The 13,460-nt window shown below is 37.0% G+C and overlaps 1 protein-coding gene across 1 annotated transcript in view; it reads left to right on the top strand.

The window, feature by feature from the left end:
- ARHGAP31 (Rho GTPase activating protein 31) overlaps window positions 1-7,772 on the top strand; it is a 119,889-nt gene extending 112,117 nt beyond the window's left edge. Inside the window, exons 11-12 of the mRNA XM_081950739.1 lie at window positions 449-738; window positions 2,131-7,772. Coding sequence (XP_081806865.1) covers window positions 449-738; window positions 2,131-4,521 — 2,681 coding nt within the window. The 3' untranslated portion in view covers window positions 4,522-7,772. The remainder of the gene's footprint in view (window positions 1-448; window positions 739-2,130) is intronic.
- Window positions 7,773-13,460: the final 5,688 nt, after the last annotated feature.

Below are 13,460 nucleotides of genomic sequence, written 5' to 3' on the forward strand. Positions count from 1 at the left end.
TTGTTTCGTTTTCTTCTTTAAAATTTGGACATCTGCTGTCAGGGTTTCAAGTAAGACTCCCAATGAAAGAATACGCTGAGGCTTGAAGTTCCTCAAAGTTCCATTTATTAGAGATGTCATATTGGCACATCTGGGAAAACCTGAATCTGAAAGTTTCCAGGTTTTCCCCACCCAAATGAAAGTCCAAGTCCCTGCCCAGCACCCACATGTCCGTCTCATGGCCCAATCAGGCAACTGGAGATGCCTCTCAGCCACACCCTCCCAGGTGCAGGACAAGAGGTCCTTGACTCTCTGAGAAAGGAATGTTGTTATGACTATATATCTCCCAGACTCCATATAATCTCCCCTCCCATTTTCCCACAGCATTGAAAGGGGCAGGCCTAAAGGCCCAGTGCAAAAGATGGCTTCCAGGCCTGACATCTGCTTTTTATTTTATTTGTTTACATAGATTCTACTACTGAGAAAATAGCCATTGTTAAGAAGCTGGAGTCTGTAAGTATTCCTCAAGTAACCATCAATACTCAGGAGACAAAGAGTGGAGGCAACAACTGCAGCCAACCTTTAAAAGATAAGCTCCCCCTGGAACAGAGCCCATTGGTTATGATCCTTGCAAGACAGCAGCAGACAGAGAAAGCAAGTCAAGACCAGTTTGGGATTAAGGACATGTCAGAGCAAACTTCCAGGCCACCAGAGCTGTCAACAGATAAAACAGAAGATAAATCACATCTAAAGGAATTGGTAAGAAAAAGTATTGAAAGTCTTCTTTGGATGTTATGTTGTTTGACTGTTTTGCTATTTTATGAAAAAGACACCAACTATTCTTTCCTCAAGTACCATTCTTGATACACCCTGTAATACTGGACATTTTTACATAGTGTATTCCAGATTTAAACATCCCCCAAACTGAATCAGGGTGATTGGGACATAATAAATATGTAAATCAAGGCAGAATTCATCCAAAGCCATTTAATTTGATTCTGAACTATCTCTGGCTTTCACTAATGATTGTGAGTTTCATATGTTTACAAACACACTGCAATGTCTAAGAATCAATCCAAAGATAATCCAAAACATTCTCCATAAAAAACAAACAAAAGCAGTCATGTTACTCATAAAATTTTCAGATTGTATGGATAGGCACACCTCTAGTCTACTTGTAATTTTCTTCACATTTGTCCATTAAAAGATAGAAATGTGTTGGTCTGATTTTCCTCTCAGAAGGGTAAATAACATTTCTGAATATGTCATTCAGTTCCACAAATAATTAAATTAGTCATTAAAGTGTCCTCCATATTACTGTTTTTTTAACAAGAAATGTCTGAAGATTTTTTTAAAAAAAACTAAGCTGTCTTCCTCGTCTAATAAACGTCAACAAATTTTCATCCAATTAATTGAACATTAAAAAAAATTAAAAACCTACAGCTTGTTCATTTTTAGTAATAGCCAAGTGGGGATTCAAATTTCAAATATCAAATTCAATTCAGTCCCCAAAAAGAATTGCGGTATTCTAAATAAACTAGAGTAAAGCTATTGGGGGGGGGGATTCGAGTTCTTTTTCACTCATTGCTTACTAATAATTCCCTGTCTTGCTTCCTTTGAGTCAAAAAGTCTTTTTCCCCCTTCTCCTTTGCCATTGCCAAATGTTAAAGTCCAATAATGCCGATCCCAAATCTCTCAATCCCAGGATTTTTTCCAACACTGTGAATTGTCTAGCTTGATCTTCACATTGACTTTGAGGGAATAGCCATTATGGAGTTTCTGATGATATAAATCCAAATCCACTGAAAATATTATAGTTGATTGAAATAGTTTATTACTTGCTGATTTATTCCCACTGTATCATAGTTTTCAAATAGTGCCTCATTTTTAACATTTGGTTTCCAACAAAGTAGGATGGACAAATAGCAAGACTTCTATCTTCAATGGAGGAAATTTTCATTTTAGCATCATTTATTTAATAGAATTTGAATGTATATAGTTTTTAATAGAAAAGGACACTAGAAGAACTTTTCATTCTTTCAATGGAATATATGCTTAGCTGTTATTCTAAAACTTTTATGTAGCTGATTTTAAAAAGGGCCACAACTCATAAAAAAGAGTTATGTGATCTAGATGGTTTCTCTTTTTCAGGTGGTTGATGATCATTCCAACACTGTGATGAAACCACTGTGGCCAGATATTCAACAAGAACTGAAAATTGTTGAGTCTGAGGAGGAGTTTTCGTGTACTGGAAGTTCTCTAAAGACAGATGAACAACAAAGGGAGTTTAAACCAAGTCTTACATCTATTGCATCTTCAGAAACAAAGAATTTAGCGTGCAGTTCTCTTCTGCAACCAACTCCCTCCAAAGAAGAAAACATAATTGGAGATACATTGGCTATACCTGACATTCTTTCCAAAGAATCAAAAGATGTACAACTTTGCAACTCTGAGACATACAGAAAGCAGAGTGGTATTTCCTTCACCTCAGTGAAGCTTCAAAATATTCCATGTTCAAAAAATTGCCCACAAGATGATAACACAAAAAATGACTTCCCATCTCAATCCCCAAATTGGAAGTTTCCATCACAACTAAAAGAAAACACAGCTTTTTCAACAGACAGGTCATCATATTCCAAAGAAAATAATTTAGATCAGCCAAAATGTGAAAGTAAGAATCGCCTTCTTCAACTAGAGAAAAAAGTTGAAACAACAGCCCAGTTAGAAAAAAGCAGTGACATATTTTCAGAGAGGGATCTAGCCAATTCAAAGATCCAATGTAGAGCTGAAGTCCCATGGGTCAAAGGGGGAAGAATGAATGATCAGAACTCTGCTAACCCACAGGAGGAAGATTCATGGAGTGACCATGTCCATAGTTTAGATTTGCTAGAGCCATGGGAAGATCATCAGTGGGTCACCAGTCCACTTCATTCTCCTACCTTGAAAGAAACGCAAGGGAAGGCCCTTCAGGAGTTTCAGCCACAGAACCAAGGAATGGCCCAAAGCCATTTGAAGAAACCATGTTTCAGTCGTAGCTTTTCCTTAGATAGTAAAGATTTTTTGAAAGCTCATTGGGCTATAGAAATACCTTTAGCTAATGCACATGAGGAACAGCTTTGTGGTGACCTAGAACAAGGAATGAAGGAATATTCACCAGGACAGTGGAAAGAAAGTTTTCAGAAAGCTGAAGCCTGGCTGAATTGTTTAAAGGAAACTTCAAACTCACATGAAACACACATGAAATATCTAAGTCGTCCAGCAGGCTTTGCAGCAACGGAGTTGCCTTCTGGTCTTGAAGGATTGCCCAGTGTTGCCTGTAAAGCATTGGTTAAGAAGGAAGTGCCTAAAGATGAAAAAAATGAAGAAAACATGAAGCTAGATTCTCCTTCGTCACAATTTAATACTGAGGTCAGTTTATTAAATTCAAACTGCACAGGAAAGCATGCAACTAATATTCAACAGAATGACAGACCTGGAGTTCCTCTTACGAAAGGACCATGTTGTGGTGAAGACATTCCATGTAAAGGAAAGCCAAGGCCCTCTTCTCTCAACCTGGATTCTGTCCTTCCACTCGCCAGCCTTTTTAATTTTGACAACTTGTCTTTCCCCTCTTCACCCAGGCACTTTCTCTGCGGGCAGAAAGAAGCTAAGTCTAGTGATTCTGCGCCATCCCTTCCTGTTATTTGTCCAAGTGAAAATAAAGCTGACCTTTGGGGGTCACACTTTGATCCCCAAGACTTAGACTTAGAATACATAATGATGGCTCATGCTACCACCGGTCGTCGTAATTCTGCCCCTGTAAGTGTCTCAGCGGTAAGAACATCTTTCATGGTTAAGATGTGTCAGGCTCGAGCTGTGCCAGTAATTCCACCAAAGATTCAATATACCCAAGTTCCCCAACCTTTGCAGACACAAAACCCCAACTGTAGAATCTCACTGGCATCCGAGAATAAAGAAACAGAAGTCAAGAAAAGTCTAATCAAGCCCATTCAAAATGCTCAGGGTCAGCTGCAACTCCCAAAGAATCCATCACTTGATGGGATGGGAAAAGAAAACAACAATACACTCATTTTGGATTCAGCTGCAGCTAGAAAAGCTGAACCATCTTTTCCCAATCACAATACTACTCAGGATGCACCAGTTCTTCGGCGAAAGAGAACCTCTGAAGGAGAAACCACTGGAGATACTCCACAGTCCTCAAAAATGGAGAGGCCATCTGTGGTTTCGAAGCCTTCTTACAGGTCTAGACCAGGAAGACCCCAGAGCCTTATTCTATTTAGTCCTCCCTTTCCTATCATGGACCATCCCTCTTCGGCAGACTCTAGAGTATTATTGTCTCCCATAAGAAGCCCTACACAGACCCCTTCTCCAAGTCCAATTTTGAATGATTTATTAGAGGCAGCCCCAGAGGGTGTCACTCTTCGTAACAAGATGACTATTCCAAAGAATGGCCAAAGACTAGAGACATCTACAAGTTGCTTTTACCAACCACAGAGGAGGTCTGTAATTCTGGATGGAAGAAGCGGGCGTCAGATAGAATAATGTCTTTCAATTTCTCTTCCCTGGTGGATGAGATATACCGGTAACACTGCGAACTATGAATATGAAGCTATTATTGCTAAATGCTTATTACTAAAACAGTAATTGTTGATTTCAACAATCCTTAATTTTATACTTTGTCACATTTAATAGATGAAATTATCCCACAGGTGAAAGCAACATTTTACTGCAAGGAAAGGCAGAGGTAAAAGTTGTCTAGAAATGTATTCCTTTATAAGACATTCTCATGTTTCTGCTTCCCACCAACAGATACAAATCATCTCAGCTAACGTTCCTTTCCATGATCTTGCTTATTGCCTTCCTATAATGTTGAAATGCTAAGTATTGGAAAGTTCAGTCCAATATTAAGAACAGCAGACCTGCTCCATGCATCTATGTTCAGACCTACAAGGAGCATTGTCAAAAGAATATGTGCACACTGGGCACTCAAATAAGTGGTGAGAGAGGAATGCTGATGTGTTTGAGTGAAACCTATTTTGATAAGCTATTATTATTAAAAACACCAATTATATCTTACATTTCTCTAAATGGTTGATGGGCTTTAATACTGATTATAGAAGATTGTACAAATAGTCATACAGTGTAAAATATCTGCTCTGTCAATGATTGGAAGATTTAGTGATGTAATAGTAGGGATTGAACCCACTCCAGTTGATATTCACCCTCCTTCAGAAGCACTAATTTGCTATCTCTGTAGCAGTGTCACTTTGGGTAGCTGATGAATGGAGTGATAGGGCAGTCATAATAAGCTTCAATCCACTTATTAGAACATTATAGCATACTGATGTTTATTGAAGACATTATAATATGGTTTTCTCTACACCAGCCCCAGTGTGGCTGTTTTGCAAATTAGATTGAATTTAAGTTGCTACCCAACTTGCATCAATAAGTGGCACAAAGTAAATTTCAATTAGCAAATAAATTCCACCCCAAATGTCTGGTTGCAAGTTATTAAATCAGAATTGGGGGTCTGAAGGTCTATCAAGAATGACTTACATGTCTTTGATTTTGTTGTCTCATTGACTCTCAATATCATAGTCTAGAACCACATATTCACAAAACACAATTGAACTAGAGCTAGGACAGAAAATATGTAGACAAGTGACTTTGTTGTGAAAACATGTGACAAGTGACTTTGGTATACATATAAGATACTGAAATGGCATATATTGTAATTTCACTAATACTTATTTTGACACATGTACTTCTACCTAGAATTCCAACTTTGATTTTGAGAATAAGTTGCTTATTCTCATAACATAACATAACAAAATGAGCACCTCTTACTTTTGAAGTCTTTTATAAATCCCTGTTTCTTTTTTTACTTTTCAATAAAATTTAGGAAGTTTGTAATAATAGCAAAAGAGGATTGGCAGTTCTAAAACATTGTGGTTCTCTCCTTATAACAGAGTAATGGGTGACACTGTCTTTATTTGTGCATTGTTAAGAACAAAATAAACCTTATTTTAATTGAAGAGAATTTAATTGAAGAGAAATTCAGCTAAAGACAATTGGAATGCTATGAATTTTTAAGATTCATTTTGAGGATAAATCAGTTTCACCATTTTAGGAAACATAGAACAAGAGGTTCTGCTTTTTGCATCCTTAGATTTGGTCAAGGCTGGTATGCTGCTTATAGTAGTTAGCAAAGAAGGGAAAGCAAAAAACAAAGTGTCCTCCCCCCCCCCTTGTCCTATAATGCCCAAGGACAGAAGGAAGGGCACTGTGTGCTGTTGAAGAGTAGGCTAATGGAGTGAAGCAGGATGTTGAATTAGAAGGAAAGTTGTTAGAACATTATACCATTTCTGGGATAACAAAAATAATTTACTTGCTCAGTGAATGGTATCTAGAGAGAAAGAAAGATTTGCAGTAGTTACCTGTGGGATGGTTTGTTCTTTTACTTAAGTAATGCCTAGGATTTGCTTTAAGCAAGGTATATTGACTATTTTCCTAGTGACAGATATATTTTCTAATAGTGTGCTATAGAAATATATTAAAATACAGTATAATTAAGACCTAAGAAGCTGTGTCTAAATAGCAGTTCATCTCTGAATATTGGACAAAGCCAGTGTTTAGAAATTAGTTGCAAACTCCTCTTGTGCAGGTTTCCCACACTTTTGATAGAGAAAGATCATCAATTGCCCTGCCTGCTAACCGTGGAGTCTGTTCTTCCTGATTTTTTTTTCCCCTGCAATTGTTCTTCATATCAACACAGGACTTCACCAACTATTGCTAAACTCATCTGAAACAGATCTCACTCCAAAAAGTAAATCTTCCAATTATTTCATGGCAATGATCCCTGGGGTGATGGTGGTGAAGAATTGTTTTATGAGATGAGAGATATGATTAGAAAAGTGCCTGTATATCACTTTGCATCCTTAGCACTATTTTGCTTCAATTTCTTGTCAGTTTCGATTCTTGGGTGCACACACACATGCGCACAATTTCAGTTGAGATTGGGGAAATCATGGGCAATTTTTTAAAATGGATGGGATTCTTCTTCCATTGTGTTCTATTAAAAAAAGGCCTAACTTTGGGGGAGTTTGAAGGTGGAGGAAAAGGGGAGGACCGCACTTAGTTTTTTCGGTGGCATGCTGAGAACAACACTCCAGAAGTTAGATCAAGGATAAAATAAAGTAAAATTGATTTCATTTCATTCAAAAGTGAATTTAGTTAATGGGATTTTTTTTGAACATGTATTAAATGTAAAAATGTTCCATGCATTTTTTTTTTTTTAGTTTTCTCCCTTCTTTCATAGTAATAATCACAACTTGTTGGCAACTTTTGAAGGGACACATCCACTGTAGTCAAAGCATTCAAGGTCCTTCTACGGCTCTGAGGTCTCAAGCTGTGCATCTTTCCTGTATATGAAAAATGCTGCATGCCATGTTAGATTGCTTATAACATTTTAACTATAATTCTTTAAGATACAAGTATACTTTTTTCAAGATTTGTTTCGGATAATTTTATTAAATAAAACAAATTTCAGTTGAGGATAAATCCCTGCTCCCTCCTGCCCTTTCCACTCCCTGAAGAAATTATGAGTCAGTTTTTCCTATTGCTTTAAATTTGAGAGGGGGAAACCAAGTCCATTAATGTGAGCTTTGTATGAATGCATTGAATTTCATTTAATCATAATGATGAGTATTGTTTTCATGGAGTGCCGTTCCTCTATTTTAATGGAAATTTTGCCAAGTCTCAACCATGAGATTAAACTGGAGTTTTTATAAAAACATATTTGTGTCTTAGTATTGTTTTGACAATGTACATAGTTACTGTGCTCTTGATGGGAACAAAAGATGTTTACTTTTGACACTTCTATTATGGTCCTCCTGACTTATCTAAATCAGGGATGGAAAACCTTGGAACTTTCCAGATGCTTCTGAAATTCAATTTCAAAAAGGTCCAGTTAATATCAAGTTCTGAGAAATATTGATGAGGAATCTTTGAGTAATATGAAGGGCTATAATTTTTCCATCCTTGAGTATCCCCAAGCATTAAAGATGCTTATCAGCATCATAGGTGTTATTATGCAAAATCATTGATAACCAATTATTTAAAGAAATTGAGAGAATGTACATTGTTATTTCATTCTTGTCTGAAAAATACTCGTTGGAGTAGATTTATACTCCAGGAAGTTGACTGAACTACTTCATGTGGATGGCTCATCTACCTGTGGGAAGTAGTCAGAATGTTAGTGATCACCTTGCATTCTTTGTAAGTAGTCCAAAAGTTACAGACAGACTTAAAATTCTTGCTGAACTTCAGTCTTTTTCATATCTAGTAGAAGAAAATCCAATCATCTGTGTTTCCAAAGCAACTTGCATAAATCTAACATTACATTTGGTAGCAGCTGGATCGCATATTTTCTTACAAAGCATCTATCTTGACTACTGTCACCAGAAGCTCATAACTTGAAGGGATTTAATTCTCTTTCTATCTCTCCTCCAGCTGCTTCCTTTCCATTTTTCAAAATCTAAATGCATTAATTGGGATCCTGTTCATGTCTTTAGATACATTAAAATGAAAGGCCATTTGCATGCATTTTGACTGATATACAACAGAACATAGGATGCTTAGTCTGGTATTTTACTTTTAGTAATATATTTAGCATGGCTATATAATTAAGGAGTAATCTGGTTTGTGCTGGAATCAGATCTGGGCAATCTGCTAGTTCCCTGGATTTGATGGGATTCATGGCTTCTTCCTTATTCATGGATATACACAAAAAGACCTGATCTGGGAAATTGGTACTTTCACTATTATACTGAAGAAAGAATAATAGTATCAGCTATACAGTTTCTTCTTCTTTGAGAAGATCGGCAATGTATCATTTAATATTTTAAGGGGAGGTGAAAAATTCCTATGAAAAGTCAGCAGTGCAGGAGTGGATTGGTCTGTTTCTCCGCTAGGTCTTTTGGAGGAAATTGGGATTTATTTATTTATTTCTATAATATTGTTAACTGTGAGGGCAAACTTATCATTTTCCTGTGTTTCCTGTGGCAGATGTTTAGTAATACAGGTAGTCCTTGATTTAAGACCATAAATGAGCTCCAAATTTCTTTTGCTAAGCAAGACAGTTTTTAAGTGGGTTTTGCCCCATTTTATGACCTTTCTTTCCACAGTTATGAAATGAATTTGGCTTCCTCATTGACTTTGCTTGTCAGAAGGACACAAAAGATTATCACATGACCCCGGGACACTGTAACCATTATACATGACTGTATACATGCCAGCTGCCAAGCGTTCAAATTTTGATCAAATGATGATGCAGATCCTGCATCGGACGTAAATGTGAAAAACATTTTTTCAGTCATTTTTTCAGTGCCATTGTAACTTTGAACTGTCACTAAATGAATGGTTGCATGTTGAGGACTATCTGTAGTAGCAAAAACATCTATTCCTCTTTAATATGAATACTGTATAAAATGGACAAAGGTTCTCCTTTAATATATTGGAAACCGAATAGGACATGTACAAAATAAGTGCTCAGAACTATATTCTTGCTCTTTCTAAAATAGTGAGTGTTTACAGTACTACAATTTCCGAACAAATTTTAAGTTATATCAGTTAAAAGAGTAAAATCTGGTTTATTACAGGTAAGTCATATGTGTGTGTGTGTGTGTATCAATCATATGTATGATATATGATATATGATAGAGGTCTAACAAATTCTGTACCCATTAACAGCGATGTTCCCCAAGGCAGCGGTTTAGGACCAACACTCTTCATAAATGACCTTTGCGATATTAGAAGCAACTGCATTCTCTTTGCTGATGATGTAATACTATTCAACACCACCGACAATGCTACCACCCTTCAAAAAGATCTTGATTAGGTGTCAGATTGGTCAAACAAGTGTCAACTTCAAACCTCAACCAATAAATGCTCTGTTTTAACATTGGCAAAAAAAATCAGGACATAAAATACAAGCTAGATGGACATGATCTTGTAGATGACCTGTACTCTATCAAGAAACTTGGAGTACTCATTTCTAAAGATCTAAGTGCCAGAGCCCACTGTAACAACATTGCCAAAAAGGCATTAAGAGTTGTTAACCTAATCTTGTGTAGCTCTTCTCTGGTAATATTGTACTACTAACTAGAGCATACAAAACATTTGGTAAACCAATTCTCAAATACAGCTTATCTGTCTGGAACCCGCACTGCATATCAGACATTAATACAATTGAGAGAGTCTAAAGATACTTTACGAGAAGAGTCCTCCATTCCTCTACCCACAATAAAATTTGGGCTTAGACAACTTAGAACTACACTACCTTTGGTCTGACCTAAGCATAGTACATAAAATTGTCTGCTACAACGTCCTAGCTGTCAATGACTACTTCAGCTTCAACCGCAATAATACATGAGCAAACAATAGATACAAATTCAAGTTAAACCACTCCAAAGTCTATTGCAGAAAATATAACCTCAGACACAGAGTGGTCAATGCCTGGAATACATTACCTGACTCTGTGGTTTCTTCCCCTAACCCCCAAAACTTTAACCTTAGACTGGCTACTGTTGACCTCACTCCATTCCTAAGAGGTCTGTAAGGGGCGTGCATAAGCACACCAATGTGCTACTGTCCCTGTCTAATGTCTCTTTTTATTTGTATCTTTTTCATGTATTCAAAATCATATTTATACTTTTATCTGTTATCTTATATAGATGCTTGACTAAATAAATAAATAAATAAATAAATAAATAAATAAATAAATAGCAACCATTGCTTAACAATCATTCAAAGTATCGAATGATTTTTTTTTCTGCCAAGAGTTGATTTAAAACAACCAAATTTTTGGTCCCTAATACATAGCCTTATACACTTGCTGTTGTTTTTGTTGATTGAGTGTCAGTGATGCTAGTAGAGGAAGGAAATGCATAATATCCTTTTAAGCTTTAGTGAAAGTGCAATCCAGAAATATTTAATTTTAGCAATAGGAAGATATGTTAGCACTTCAAAGCAAGTACAGCAGCTGTTTAATAATAAGCCAAGGGATAAAAGACAAAAGCGGGGATAAAATAACATAGCTGAAGTTTTCTGAAAAAGGAGCATTTCCTGAAAGGCAAAAGCTGAAGTAAAGAAACAAGAAACAGACATTGAACTCATTTTCCACTGCTAAAAGAACTTGGGGGGAAAAGGCTTGTGTTAAAAATGGGAAAAGGTTAATCTCTGTCTCAGCAAATACAACATTCATTATTTTATATTTCATTACTGTTACCGTAGGCAACTGAACTTCACCAAATTTTGCCCCCCCCCCAAAAAAAAATTATCAAAAGGAATTCTATGTCTCTCAATGTATTCTGGAGTATCTACAGCCTTAAACCACTTGTTAAAGAAGAGCCTTGTTTAACTATGACAGAAGGAATATTCTTTTGGTAAGAACTATGCAACTCTAACATGACTGGAAAGACTTAGGTCATATATATAGATGAGGCTAGAGTGTTGCTGTAAGCACTTGTAGAGAGGTACTTGCTGTAAGCACTTGCAGAGAGGAACAAAAGAATTTGTTCAAATATCCATGAACATTAGAGGGACCACACCCATGCTTATAGCCTCCTATCTATATATTTGCCGCAAGGCAGGGATTAGCAGTCTTTAGAGACTTAAAGTATATTTAGAATTTGGAGAAAGAATGCACTCACAAAATATGATATTCCTAGAAATAATGTGAAAAGCAGAGGCAGGGTTTTTGTTTGTGTTTTTTTCAATATGGAAGCTATTATTTTTTATTTAAAAGCATTAAACATTAGGAGAGCTGGGCGATTTGCCCTGTATCCAAGACAGTATTTTTATGGGATGGAGAAAAAAGCACATTCTCTGGTCCAGCAGCTTCCATTTGTGCTGGGAAGCAACTTCTAAAATTCTCAGCCACCACGACCTGTGATTATTCCAGGTTGGAGTTGGATAACATCATGAAGAAGATGCAGGATACTATGATAAAACAAATGCTTTGCATGTAGATAAATCACACATTCAATTTCTGGCTTCTTCAGTTATAGATATGCACTAACTAATTAGCAGAAACCTCTTCATGAGATCCTGCAGAGTGGTCAGAATACTGTAATAACAAGCACTACTTGTTGCTTCTTGTTTTTAGCAGTTTCTCACAAGCACGTAAATGTAAGATGATACAGAGAACAGCCTTGGAGGACAAGATGAAGAACCATTACTAAAGCAGAGGTCAGATAAGAGGGGGGTTGAGCTCATTCCAAGAAACTAATTTGAGAGATCATCTCAGATAGGCTCTTCTCTAGTTCACACAAAGATAAAGGGGACGGGGGGGGGGGGGTGAAGCACATTCAGACTTACAAAATTTTGTTCTATGCCTGTTACAATAAAAGTAGTCCTGACCTACGTAGTATTCATTTCTTACTCCGGTTTAAGTTCTAAGATGAACAAAGAAACAACACAGGTTTTACAGGAAAAGAAGTATGTGAAGAATTGAGAAATAATTGAGTAATCTTAGCAACATTTTTTTGTGAAAAACAAGGCAACAAATTCAAGACCTTATTCCTGCCCACCATACCTTGCAATAGAATATTCAGAATTCGTACCAAAAACATATGGTAGAAAACCTATGGTCAAGATAAGATCATTGGAAAAAAAGCTATAATAGGTGGTGGCGGTGGGAACATGGGGTGCAGTGCAGTCCCCCTGCTCCATTTTTAGTGCCAGGAGGCTTCAGGGAGGGCCTCCAGAGCCCGGAGAGGCCATTTTCGCCCTCCCGGAGGCTCAAGGAAAACCTCCGGAGCTTGGGGAGGGCAAAAACAACCCCCCACTATGGTGCTGGAAGGCAAGTAGGCAGTGCAGCGGGCATGCACGCACATGCGCATGGGGAGGTCACACATACATGCGCAGGGGGCGAGTGCATTGCATTGTGGTTGTGGGCACACGCACGTGCAATAGTGCGAGCACATACAATTTTGGCAAGCGAGGAGAAAAAGATTAGCCAACACTGGTCTAGAAGCTATTGTAGAACTCCATGAATAGGAGGTAGCAGTGTGTGTCAGCAGTTTCACTAAGGCTATTGTGAAGTCATCGCCAATGACACGTTTTTGCTCATCTTTCTTTTACTATTTCTGCCACTCTTTTTAATGCACTCTGTATTACAGCTCTGCGTACCAAAGTTGGTGAAAATGAAGCAATGACAAAAGACTGAATGAAAAAATCCTGAAAATATTTTTAGCCAGAATTTTGTTATGTCCACATTCTTCAGTCATTGTAAAGAATTCATTATATATGTTGTATTTGTGCTGATAAATAAATAAAGGGAGATTTGGGCATACCAGGGGTTGTAACACAAATACATATATATATATATATATATATATATAATATTTATATGCATGGATAAGTCTACTCTAGAATTTCAAAATATGAAAAATGTTTATATCTATATCTCTATCTATCTA

This window comes from Natrix helvetica (assembly GCF_964273705.1).
Source record: "Natrix helvetica genome assembly, chromosome: 4".
Classification (NCBI taxonomy): Eukaryota; Metazoa; Chordata; class Lepidosauria; order Squamata; family Natricidae; genus Natrix; species Natrix helvetica.